Source organism: Furipterus horrens, unplaced genomic scaffold (assembly GCF_987537825.1).
Source record: "Furipterus horrens unplaced genomic scaffold, mFurHor1.1.pri manual_scaffold_4, whole genome shotgun sequence".
NCBI classification, from domain to species: domain Eukaryota; kingdom Metazoa; phylum Chordata; class Mammalia; order Chiroptera; family Furipteridae; genus Furipterus; species Furipterus horrens.
Genome location: NW_028327174.1, coordinates 66698176 through 66711444, shown reverse-complemented (window position 1 = coordinate 66711444; position 13269 = coordinate 66698176). Strand labels below are relative to the sequence as shown.

The 13269-nt window shown below is 42.0% G+C and overlaps 1 protein-coding gene across 4 annotated transcripts in view; it reads right to left on the bottom strand.

The window, feature by feature from the left end:
* Positions 1-4851, bottom strand: part of CPSF6 (cleavage and polyadenylation specific factor 6) — a 30825-nt gene extending 25974 nt beyond the window's left edge. For 2 of the 4 annotated variants that reach the window (XM_090273594.1, XM_090273595.1), the window contains exon 1: positions 4721-4849. In XM_090273594.1, the coding sequence (XP_090129720.1) occupies positions 4721-4780 (60 nt within the window). In that variant the 5' untranslated portion in view covers positions 4781-4849. Of the gene's footprint in view, positions 1-4720 lie in introns of all 4 variants that reach the window. The other 2 variants (XM_090273591.1, XM_090273592.1) reach the window with 2 other exon arrangements.
* Positions 4852-13269: the final 8418 nt, after the last annotated feature.

Here is a 13269-nt window from a genome sequence, read left to right as displayed (position 1 = left end):
AAACAACAAATCAATGTTTCTGTTTCTCTCTCAAAAATCAATAAAGAAAAATTTCAAAAAGAAAATATATCATTTTCTGATTTTATCTAATTGTATTGAGTAGATATTAAAATTAGTTCATAATCCCTGTAAAAAGCTCAACTGATAGTAAGGAAGCCAACTTGTTACTAAAAGCATGCCACATAAACCACAAAGTAGACAATTTATAGACAGCTGAATGGATCACACTCATAAATAATAAAATTGACCCTGACCAGTGTGACTCAGTAGGCTGGGCATCGGCTAACAAAGCAAGAAATCCATTGGTTCAATTCCCAGTCAGGATACATGCTTGGGTTGTGGGTTCAGTTACAAGAGGCAACCAATTGATTGATGTTTCTCTATCACATTGATGCTTCTTTCCCTCCTGTCCCCGCTCTTAAAATAAAACCTTTTTATAAAAATAATAAGAGTGAGAATAGTTCTAACTCCTATAAACATTTCTACCCAAGTTTCTGAATCAATCTCTACCTACCTCATTCTCAAACTTACATCTGTATCTTAAAGGGTTTTCTATTAAACAAATTTTTCAGGAATAAGATTTCACTGATATTTGTTTGATAAGCTCATTTCCCAATATTGGCTAGATAACTGGAAAGAGTGGGTACATAATGATTAAATATCAAGTAGAATGACTTATAAAATAAAGGCAGGGTGACTTATGAAGCTGTCTGGGTCCACAACTTCTAAATGAAAATTTTTCTGGCCACTACCAACATAAGAGTTTCATTTTAAAGTTGGGTGGTCAGATTACTAAAGCAGTACTGTTATCGGTGATCTACTGTCAGATCAGTAACTAAATTCTACATTAAGAGCTTTTTGATCCTCAAACAAGCAAAACACAATGCATACAGTATCAGCTTTCCTGAAGTTCACAGAATTGTTGATTTTCCCCTTCCCTGCCAACAAAAATTCTACAGGTAAAGATATACATAAAGGAGTGGGTACTACAATACATAACCTGTCAAGAGTGTTGACACTCACACCACAGTGCACTCTGTCTAAACTTTGTATCCCTCCTTGTTGGCATATAACAGAAACTCAAGAAATGTTTTGAACAACTGAATTTTAACATTTTATTGAGTTCGGTTAAAATAAAAGTCTATAGTTACTAAATATTAGGCTAGTAACACTGTATTTGAGTACAAATCCTAGTTCAAATTGAACAGATACACATTAAAGGCTAAAACAAAACAGCTTTCTTCTCAACCTCAAATTCAAGTTATTTCAGAGATTTGGGAGTAGTTCAAATTCTCTTTCCACTGGAGTAACTGTTCTTGATTTGGTTACATCCAAAGACCTTCAATTCAAGAGCTAAAGAAGTTCACTTAAAGAATAGCCCAGTCCCTTGTGCCTTCTTCCCTTCAACTTTATTCTCCATTCTTAAATTCTTCTGGTAAAGAAAGGAACTCTGTTATAGTTTCATTAACTTATTCTTACCCCATCTCCAAATCGAAGGTTTTTCTAAGATAGTTGAATGTCTCACTTTTGAAATAAGTTTATACTATGCTTTTCCAAAATACACACACAAAGAAAAGCTTCATAAAAGTATGACTATTTAAAATAGATGAGCCCCTGGTTGGGCAGCTCAGTTGGTTAGAGCATCATCCCAATGCACCAAGGTTGGAGGTTGGATCCCAGGTCAGGGCACACACAAGAACCAACCAATGAACACATAACTGAATGGACAAATAGACATTTCTTTCTCTTTCTCTCTCTCTCTCTCAAATCAATAAACATTTATAAATAAATAAAATAGAATAAAAAATACATAGACTATGAAGAATTTCAAAGTACACAGATTCAATGAAAACTGCAGCTCATATTAAAGAACAAAGATTTTTTAAAATGTTTACAGCAGTTTAGAAGCTAAAATAAGTCGACTGGTTATATTTAGTAAAACATTTTACTCAGCTACAACAAAATAAGTCAGTTTACTACAGCAACCAATACAAATAATGACACCAGCTAACAATACAGTGCCAAGTAAATAAATTAGTAATGATTTTGCAGTTGACTCTAATTGTGATAAAATTTCGGGAAAAAGAAGTCAATAATACTAACATTTTAAAAAACAGGATGAGCCCTGGCAGGGAAGCTCAATTAGTTAAGTGTCCTCCCAAAACACCAAGGTTGCAGGCTTGATTCCCCAGACAGGGCACATACAAGAATCAACCAAGGAATGCATAAATAAATGGAATAAATCGATGGTTCACCTCCCTTCCTTGCACATGCTCGCTCTCTCTAAAAATCAATCAATCAATAAAAACCAGGATGAACCTTGAAAACCAACTAACTTTTTGTGTTTTCTATTTAATCCTATTAATCTATTCAAAAGTACAAATATTTTACTGGTAAAATTATACATTATACATGTGAGATAAATGTTGCAGGCACAAGTCAACAAAAAGTTACATTTTTAAAAGCAGTTCCTCATCAGGGCCACAAAATTTTAATCTCATCATACCTCCTGTTCAGTCAGCACTACTAACAGCAGAGATAAACAAGTATTATTCCATCTACCTATACGAATTAGAGAAATGCCCATCTAAATTAAGTCCGGGAAGGCCTAATACACATTTCATAAAGAAGTCCCGAAGAAAGCTCAAGTTCTACAATTGCAACCCCAATTCTTTCTTTATTGTGTGTAGAAAAGCAAAGCAAATGTATACTCTTGTAAGAAGAGCTAAGGAAGATAGTCTTGAACATTTACTTAATTGTTCCTTTAGTTGCAGGTATGGACCGCTTTTGGAAGAAATGTTAAACTGGTTTGAGAAAAGGGGAAAAAACTTCCTGGAGATCTCTACTGGCCTTAAAGCATTAGATATGACGGTGTAGCACTCAAGGTATTTTCTGATTTGTCACTGACATAACCAAGGCACTATATATTCAAAATAGAAGCACAATAAAAAGAACAAAGATTTTAAAACTTAGCGTTTGATTACAATGGGTTACCATTAAGCATATTCGGTCTTTAATGGAGTACAAAATATTTAAAACTAACTAAAACCTTTTTTCCTTTTCTAATGTTGAAACCAGGGCTACAAAGTCATTCCTGAAAAGAAGACTGATAAGGTTTCCTAGCTTCTCCAATTAAAAAAAAAAAAAAAAATTTCCCGCCCTGGCTGGTGTGGCTCAGTGGATTGAGCGTTGGCCTAGGAACTAAAAGGTCGTCGTTCCATTGCCAGTCAGGGCTCATGCCTGAGTTGTGGGCCAGGTCCCCAGTTGGGGGCGTAGGAGAGGCAAACAATCAATGTTTCTGTGGAGATGTTTCTCTCCCTCCCGCTCTAAAAATAAATAAATAAAATATATTTTTTAAAGTCTTTTTATCACAATTATCACAACTGTAATTATTAGTACATATAAATAAAAAATTTTTAAGCTAAGCCCCTAGTCACACATAATATCCCTAATAGAGGGAGGAAAGAAACACACATTGACCAGTAGAATTTTATTAAGTTTCTAATACAGACCTGGAAAATATTTTTAAAACAATATGATGCACTGCAGTGAGGCACAATTCGATTTTTAAAAATTGTTACCACATAAAAGGCAGTCAAGACGGGGACACTACTCTCTCTAGTAACAAACGAGATCTTCCGCAAGGATGCCCAACATAGCCTGGCGGCCAGTTCTAGGCCAACGGTGGCCTGTGAGACACCGGGAAGACCTTGCACTCTCACTTGCTCCAACCTTTCAAAACACAAAGCGGACTCCTCAGAGGACATTTAGCATTTTGCTTTTTAAAATCGGGTCATATCTACCACCCTTTACTTTTAAACGGTATCGTAGGAATTTCGGGTGAACGTTATTTTAATCACTACTCTTATCTTTTGGTGAACTACCACCTTTTTTTGTTCCATCTAACCATCCTGTTTCCAAGTCTTCCCTTTTGGCCCAGACCACCTATCTCCCCAGGTATTTTCATTAAAAAGGCCAAGAATGACTGGGCCTCAAAGGCACTGCAAGTCCTCGACCACCGAGGTACGGCCAGTGCACCGATTTTTAACATGATCTGTGGGTCCAAAAGTCAAAGGACTTGTTGCAAACGCGCCCACATCTAAGCCGCCGTTAAGAAACTGTGAGGGAAGGAGGAGGAAGGCGCCACGCCGAAACCTGTCGCAAACACTGGGAGAGCCCAGGAAACCGAGCGCGCGGGTTACAAAGGGCGGTGAATGCGGCCTTCCATGAGGCGACCGTGCGTGGACAGAAAGACAAAATGGAGCGAAGAGAGAAATCGGAGCCCGAGCGGCCCGGCACGGGAAGAGGCGGCGGACGGCGCGCGCCTTCGCCGGGCTTCCTCCTCAACCCGCGACGCTGGAAGGGGCGCGGCGGCGGCCCGTTCTTCCCGCCGCACACACGCGGCTCCATTGCCCGGGCCTAGCGCGGCGGGAAGTGCCCGTCGGTCGCCGCCAACAATGGGGATCGAGGCGACGGCGGCACTGCGGTTCGCGCCCGCCCTCCAGGCCCCGCGGTGGGCCGCACAGCCCGCGGCCAGCAAAACGTCGCGGTAGAACGAGAGGCGAGGGGGGACGCCGCGCCGGGTCCGGCGGCACGGCCCACGGACGGCAAAGGCGCACGGTCTGCAGCCGCGCCTGCTCGCAGCCGTCGGCGGGCTCAAGTCAGCTTCTGGGCCGCAGCACTGCCCGCTTCGGCGGCGTGGGCCCGGGCCCTCACATACCTGATTGAACTCTTCGCCCACATCCGCGTAAATGTCTATGTGGTCCACGCCGTCCGCCATCTTCCCTCGGCCTCGGCCGCCACCGCCGCCACCTCCTGCAGGTCCACCCGCAGCGGCAGCAGCAGCCGATCTAGCGGCGGGGGCGGGGCGCGTTGCGTCACTTCCGACGCACCGGGCGAGGTGGGGGTGAGGGTGAGGAGGGGGGTGGGGGCGGGGATGAGGCGGGGGCGGCGGTAGGATGCAGGGTGGGGAGCGGAGGTCGCCTCAGCAGCTGAGCATCTCAGCAGTCTAAGGGAAAAGCTACGTCTCTGAGGGCGAGGGCAGCAGCGGCTTCTTTTGTGTGCCCGAGTTAGGCCTTGAAAGGGTGGCGGCGGAGGGGGCGTCCCAGTTGTTTTCAGAGATTGTGTTTCCTCGTTGCCTCTGCCGCACTCAAACGTTTTCATTTCACAGTTTTTCTTACATTTCTCACAGCCAGGGCTTCTAGAAAGGCGGGAGTTATGTCTCCGATTAAATACAAAGCGTAGCCCAGCATTCTGTGAGCGTCTTGAGCGAGACAACAATGTCTTTTTACACCCGCATCCTCACTCAGAGATCGACAGCGTTTTATTTGCCTTGTAAATTCAAATACCCGTTCATGTTGAATTATTTGCATGGCTACTTAGGTTATTTGCATTTTATTTATGTTTACAGCTCTGCAGCCTGCCATGCCTTCTTTCATCTCCTCTTACCCTTTTCATTGCTCCTCATTTTTTTCCTCCTTAGATCTGCAGTTGGTTTTCTTTTGAATAGTGCAGATGCCTCTAACTTGAATGCACTCATTCTCGAGCCCCCCCCCCCCCACACACACACAAGGCAGAGGCCTCTTGAGGCAAGGCGCTTCTCTCACAGAATCATAGAATGCCCCTTACCCTTGTGGGTGGGGTCAGGGTGGGGATAACACTGAAGAGAGTGTACTGTATTAGGTCCATACATGTCAATCTACAAATGAGGGTACTAAGGTCTAATAGAATGGATGGAATTTAACTGAAGTCAGTGGTCAATAAAGAAAGCCCGGTTTCCACCAATACTTTATTCAAAGATGTCTCACAGTTTGAAACCTTCCTTCATTCCTTCTTTTCCACCAAGTTAAAGTGTGTTTTCTAAGATCCAGACTGATCAGAAATCATTCATACACAAGCCAAGCAATATGTTCTGGATGTGGTGGAAAATCTTCGTTGGAGTCATGAAGACCAATCTGGTGATCTGGATACAAATTTCTAGTAAGACACTTTACCAGCTAGATGAGCTCAAGTCAAGTGACCTTGTAACAGCGCAGAGCAGCCATCCCCAAAGTCCCCACAGCCCCTGGTTTTGTGGATGGGGGAAGGTGAGAATACAGCTTTTTAAGGTTCTTTGCATTATCTATGACTGCTGGATAGTTTCTTAGTTATGCAGGTAGTTGTGGCCACTGCCTGGCACCAGGGAGATGAGAGGAGCTTTGACAATAGAGTGGTGGCATAGAGCTCATGGGGACTGTGCGAGATTTCTGCATATGGTCATGACTGGTCACCATGCCCACTGTGTAGCAGACCGCAGTTAGGATTTAAATGAAAGGCGGCAGTCATTTGGCGTGCTGAACCATGTGGTTTAAAAGAATGCAGAGGGGCCCCACCAGCCCGCCACGAGGTCTTGTTACCAAGCAAAGGGGGGTTCGTTCATGTGGCGCCTTGGTGTAAGACCCAACAATTAGTGTTGAGAAAAACAGGTCTTTATTTACAGTATTCCAACCAGGGTGAGGGGGCTGGGAGCACTTGTGCTCAAAGCCCTGTTCTCCCCTGAGACCCAGCACTTCCCTTGCTCCCCAAAAAGCTATAAGCCAACCCCAAACCCAATAGTTCCCCATTCCTTATCTGTCAACTCTCTTTCAGGAGCTGGGATATGTTGTCTTCGGCCTCTGTATAAGAGTCCAGAAAAGCATGTGCCATGTTACACTGGATTATGGTGAAGTCTAGTAAAGGCGCAAATCCCTAGAGAGTGTCCTCTCCTTATGTCCTGAGTTCCAAGAGTCTAGTTAGAGTCGGGTCTGCAAGGCAGAGTCCTTGGTGGCTTCGGAGTCAACTAGACTGGGCATGATCAAAGCAGCAGCATGCCTGCTTTCTTACTAGCCCAGGCTGTATGGTCAGATCCTGACTGCAAACTGCAGAGCTGCTTGCTACTTCTTCCTTCTCACCACGAACCAGCTTCATTATAAAATACACGCATGCTATATCATGGCTCGCTCTCTCTTACACACCAGATGTACTGGTGGGCTGGTGGGGTCCTTCTGTGGTCTTTCAAACTGTGTGGCCAAGTGCTCAAATGGCTGCCACCTTTCGTTTAAGTCCTAACCACAACCTGTGACGCGATGGGTAGTCACCAGTAGTGGCCACCCACCGAAATCTCACACAGGCCCTGTGAGCTCCGTGCCACCACTATTGTCAAGGTTCCTCCCATCTCCCTGGTACCAGGCATTGGCCACAACTATCTGCATAATTAAGAAACTAGCTACCAGCCATTGATATGCAAAACACCTTAAAAGCTGTATTATCTCCTTCCCCCATTGCCAAAACTATGGGCTGTGGGGAATTTGGGGATGGCTGCTCTGTAACAGTATGGTATGTAAGAGAGCCATGATGTAGCAGCTGTGTAATTTGTGGCGAAGCTGGTCCATGGTGAGAAGGAAGAAGCAGCAAGCAGCTCTGCAGTTCATAGGGATGATTTGGCCATGTGGCCTAGGCTAGTAAGAAAGCAGGCATGCTGCTTCTTTAATTGTACCTGCCCCAGTTGACTCCGAAGCCACCAAGGGCTCCACCTCACAGACCTGGACTCCATCTGGACTCTTAGAACTTAGGACATAAGAGGAGGACACTCGTAGGACTTGTGCCTTTTCTGGACTTCACCATGATCCAGTGTAACACGGCACCTGCTTTCCTGGACTATTATATGGAGGCTGATGACAATGTGCCCCAGATCCTGAAGGAGAGAGCCGACAGATAAGTAATGGGGAACTATTGGGTTTGAGATTGGCTCATAGCCTTTTGGGGAGCAAGGGAAGTGCTCAGTCTCATGGGAGAACAGGGCTCTGAGCAGAAGTGCTCCCAGCTCCCCTGACCCAGGTTGGAATATTGTATATAAAGACCTATTTTTCTCAACACTAATTGTTGGGTCTTATACCAAGGCACCACATGAACAAGCCTCCCTTTGCTCCATAATGACTTAATTTCTCTCATGTTCAATCTCAGAATCCTTAAAATCAGGACAACAATATTTACCTCACCAAGGCTGAAGGTTGATAGTAGTTTTGATGGGGGACTCAAATGTTGGAAAATTTTAGTTTCAGGTAATAGCTAATATAAGCTTAGTAATCAATGTATGTAAAAAGCTATTGTTTCAGGTACTAGAGGTATTATCCACCTTGACTCCAGGAAACCATAAGCAGTCCCACCTTTGTGCCTCAGGAGGACTGACTGCAAGCAATCAAGACGGTATCTGAGCCATTGTGCTCCAGGGCGAGATGACCACAGCCCAGGACACAAGGACCACCCCCCAGGACACAGATGGAAGAATGCTGCAGCTTTTATCTGATTAACTTTTTCCCTGAATTCCAAACCCCTTACCTACACTTTTTTTCTCCTTATAGAAAGGGCTCACTTATAATGGAATTTAAGACAGTCTGTTGGGGTACAAACCCACTGTCTTCTCAGATCACCGACCATCTGAATAAAGCGCCCATAAAATTCAATCCCTGTCTGCTTACTGGCAGGCAGCATGAACACTGGTTTTTCCAGTTTCAGTTTTAAGTGAAATAGTATGCAAAATGTCCTATCCTTTCCTGCTTTTTGAAAATACTGTACTGATTTCCTTTTTTCCAGGGGGCTTTATAGAAGAGCCACTCATGTTAGTGGAGAGTAATGTGGTAGGCACAATAATGGCCCATCATAGATAGCTACATCCCAATCCTCAGAAACTGTGAATATGCTATCACAATGCAAAATGGATTTTTCAAATATGAGTCAGCTAAGGATCTTGAGATAAGAAGATTATCTTTGATTCCCGGTGGGTCCAAAGTAATCACAAGTGAGAAAAGAGGGAAGAGTCAGAGAAGGGGATTTGACAACAGAAGGAGTTTATGTTCTTTCAGCACACTTAAAACTAATTTCAAGAGTTTTTAATAGGGAAATTTGTAGCTTTATTATTATTATTTTTTAATTTCAAGATTCTGATTTCTATTGTTGCCTTTAAAAAATTAGCTGTTGAGACAAGGAGGCAATTCCTATAGGCCCTTCTGGGCGACTGGGAGTCTTCACCCCTTTCCCCCTTTCCTTCTTGCTCCAACGGGCCCCTTGAGGTGGACTGGGAGCTTCCCTCTTACCTCTAATCCCTTTTCCTCCCTTCCCTCAATAAACCTAGGTGTAAAATCCTAGAAAAAAAAAAATTAGCTGTCAATGTGGTTGTTTCTTTTATTTATTTATTTATTTATTTATTTATTTATTGAGAGAGAAACATAGATTTGCAGCTCCAGTTGGTCGACTCCTGTATGCGCCCCAACAGGGGATTAAACCCACGACCTCGCACATCTGGATGGTGCTCTAAACATCTGAGCTACCCAGCGAGGGCAGTGTGGCTGTTTCTTTGAATGTCATTGGGGATTTTTCCCTGGATGCTTTTGAGATTTTATTTTTTCTTTTAGACTTTGGTTTTCTGCTCTTCCACTATGTATGTTTGGAAGAACCCTCAAGACAAAGACTCAGCACAAGCTCTCTTTGGAGCACTCCACATCTTTCTTTCCTCTCAAGTAAGCATCTTTACTTTTCTCTCCTAAACTAAGGTCTCTGCAAGACTTGCAAAGAGGAGTAGCAGGCAGCAGGAGCTCATCCTGGGCTTACTCCCTGACCTTGTCTCCAAGGCCCCATTTTCTCTGACTTTTCAGTGAGCTAACGGCAGCCCTGCTATGGCTCATTTTTTTCCTATAATGTTTCTAGATAGCCAAAGCAGAGCACTGCTTCTTCTATTCTAGATTTTTCAGTGAGCTAAAAGCAACCCTGCCTTAGCTCACTTCTTTCACTGTGACTTTTACTTTTCAGTGAGTCCACACAGCCCAGTGTGGCTTACTTTTTTCCTATAACATAAGGCAAAGCAGAGCACTGCTTAGGCTCTCTCCTGTTGCTTCTTCTACCCTAAGCCATTTCTTGTTTCACTGTCCCCAGCTTTAATAAATGCACTCTCAAAAATCACCTAGACTCATATTGTGAAATATTTTCTGCAGGAAGTCAAGAACTCACACTATCTGCCGGCCCAAGGCAGACACACTCTGGGTCACTGATAATCTCAATATCTGAAGTCCCATTGGGTCTGTTGTTGGTTTTTTGTTCTAGTTATTTGTTGTGTGTTGTTTATGCTGGTTCTCACTCATGTTGTCTTGTTACCTGACTATCTTTGTGTGCTCAACATAATTGAAGAAATAATGTGAGACTTATGATTTTTCTTTACTAAAGGATTTTCATTTTCTTCTGGCAGGACCTTGGAACACCAACAAATAGGATCACCCTAATCTAGATGATTAGGAACCTTGGTGGTGATTGATTTAGCTTGGTTCACCCTTACCTCCGAGGGTGCTGTGATTCTGAGGACCAGCCCAAAACATTGTTTACTGGAGACACCATACTTAACAGGTCCTAAACTCCATATTTTGTTCCCCTAGATGTCAAAATTGCAGCTTAACCTTTCAACCATATTGTTTGAATCTGAAAATGCCTGCAAGGGCAAAAGCACTCTGAATTTTGTTTCATGTGTATTTTTAAAAGACTTTTATTTCCCCTGGCTGGTGTGGCTCAGTGGATTGAGTGCCAGCTTGCAAACCAAAGTGTCACCAATTCAATGATTCGATTCCCAGGCAGGGCACATGTCTTGGTTGCAGGCCAGGTCCCCAGTTGTCGGTGCACAAGAGGCAACCATATACTGATGTTTCTCACCCTTCTTACTCCCTCCCTTGCCTTCTCTCTAAAAATAAATAAAATCTTAAATAAATAAATAAATATAAATAAAATATTTTTATTTCTTTTGAGAGAGGGGAAGAGAGGGGAAAAAGAAAGGGAGAGAAACACCAATGTGAGAGAGAAACATCAATCAATTGCTTCTCGAATGCACACTGACTGAGGACAGAACCGATAACCCAGGAATGTGCTCCAACCAGGAATCAACTAGCAGCCCTTCACTCTGTGGAATGATGCCCGACCAACTGAGCCACACTAGTCAGGACTTGTTTCAGGTATTAAAAAGAAACAACAGACCCCAAATGGAGTCACTTGTAATAAGTCTTACCAAGACTGAATACCTAACCTAATTGAAGTTTCAGCCTCTTCCAGTGGAATTTTAAGCCAGTCATTCTGGAATTTTCTGGTTAACACTAGTGAGGTAATCTGCCTGATAAGATCCTCCTCCTTCTACTAAGGAAAGGTGACCTTGCCTGAAATAATTCACTCTTCTAACTTTTTTGACCCACCCCATTTCTGTCTATAAAAGCCAGCTATTTTGTACAGCTCCTTGGAACACCTTTCTTTTTACTAGATGGGATGCTGTCTAATTAATGAATTGTTCAGTAAAGCCAGGTAAGTCTTTAATTTTAAGCAGTTGAATTTTTAGTTCTTTGACACAGGGTTTCTCGTTACTTGGCAATGTTTAAAAAAATGAAATATTATAAATTTTAAAAGTGCACAATTGTAATGACAGCAACAAAGACTCTACCATTAATTGAATACCTTCTACATACCAGCCTTTTTGTTAGACATTTTATAATGATTAATGTACATAGATGAAAAATTGTAGGCTTAGGTTCTTGTCCTGGTTTTACTACTGACTAGCTAAGTAACCTTAGAGAAGTCGTTCACCGCAAGTCTTCCATGAAGGTCCCTCTCAGTTCTGAAATTTTATTATTCAAATCTACATTGAATTGAAAGCCCAAAGTGCCTTGGGAGGAATTTGACAGTTGTATGTTAACTGCTGCGGAGAAGCTTCCTTCTAGCCCACCTACCTTAATTTTATATTGCTCCTGTAACCGATCACCACAAACTTGGTGGCTTGAAACAACAGAAATTTATTATCTTATAGTTCCAGAGGTCAGAAGTCCAAAAAAGATCTCAATGGACTAAAATCAACGTGTTGGCAGGGCTGCATTGCTTCTGGAGGCTCTAAAGGAGAATCCATTTTCTTTTTCCAGCTTCTAGGAGCTGCCCACATTCTTTGGCTCATGACCCCCCACTCCATAACTGCATCACTCCAACAATATAAACAATATAAAATCAAATATTTAAGAAGAGTAGTAAAGGAGTTGGAAAGGAGGTAAATAATGTCCTAAACTTCTCTCTACATCTACTTCTCTGTATAAAGGAATTATTTCTCCTTTCTGTCTACATGACTGTGCAACATGGCTATAATCCACATTTAAACCACCACCATTCAAGAAAATGGCCATCTGCCTTAGTTTAAATCATAAAATCTGAAGAGAAAGCAACTGATCACCTCAGTTGTTATAAAAGTCTACTCGTCCAACCAAGTTTGTCTAAATAGGCACAGTCAAAGAGTTAAAAAAGGGCTTGTGAATTCTACTCTGAATTTGGAAAGGGTGGAAAATTGTCAGTGAAAGATGGTTACTTTGAGCTAAGCACACACAGTAAAGGTTGCCTAACACATTTCACCTGTTGGATGACATAGACAAAAGACTGATAGTTGGGGGAAATCCATAATCCATAAATATTTTACATATGTTATCATTCTAACTTACTTCAAATAAATAAATGTCATAATCACTGTAGGAACATGACATTGGTTCTAATGTACTACAGGCCATAGTTTAGCCATGTGGTCCCCAGACTTTTAAAAATACACGTCTCTATTAGTATAATATTTGTAAACATGTAGTCATAATATATGTAAATGTAAGCATTATTTTATTAAGGCATTTCATATTAACATTTTTATATCATGAACATACAAATATAAAATTTTATAGAATGAAATAAAAAAGATTTTTAAATGTCTTGCTAATCATAACCTCCTATCAGTATAGTGGATATGAATTCATATTTCAAATAGTCTTCTTGAAATTTTGGGGCCAACACTTGTCAGATCTGATCACATCATCATTTTCATCTGATTATGTGGCTGATGAGAATTCATCCTAGAAATATACAAGTGTTGGCTCTGCCATTTTCTTGTCTCTCTTGTCTCTCACTAGTATTTACATTATTGCTATTAGTTATGAACAAGGGTTTCTGAGGATTTTTTTAAGGAACACTTGAGCATTTTGTTATGGTTAGCTTAGTTAAAACTATAAAATAGATTTGTAAGTCTATGTAACTGGGTTTTCGTAACTGCCATGTATCATAATACACTGCAAGTGAAGTATGTTAAGTGCCTATTTGAGGGACTCCCTTTAAAATCTTCTCCACTGGGGAAAAAGTCCCTCTCTATTCTTTGGATTGCCCCAACAAAGGGGGATTATGTTGGAAGTGAAAGAAGCTAATGATTCAAAC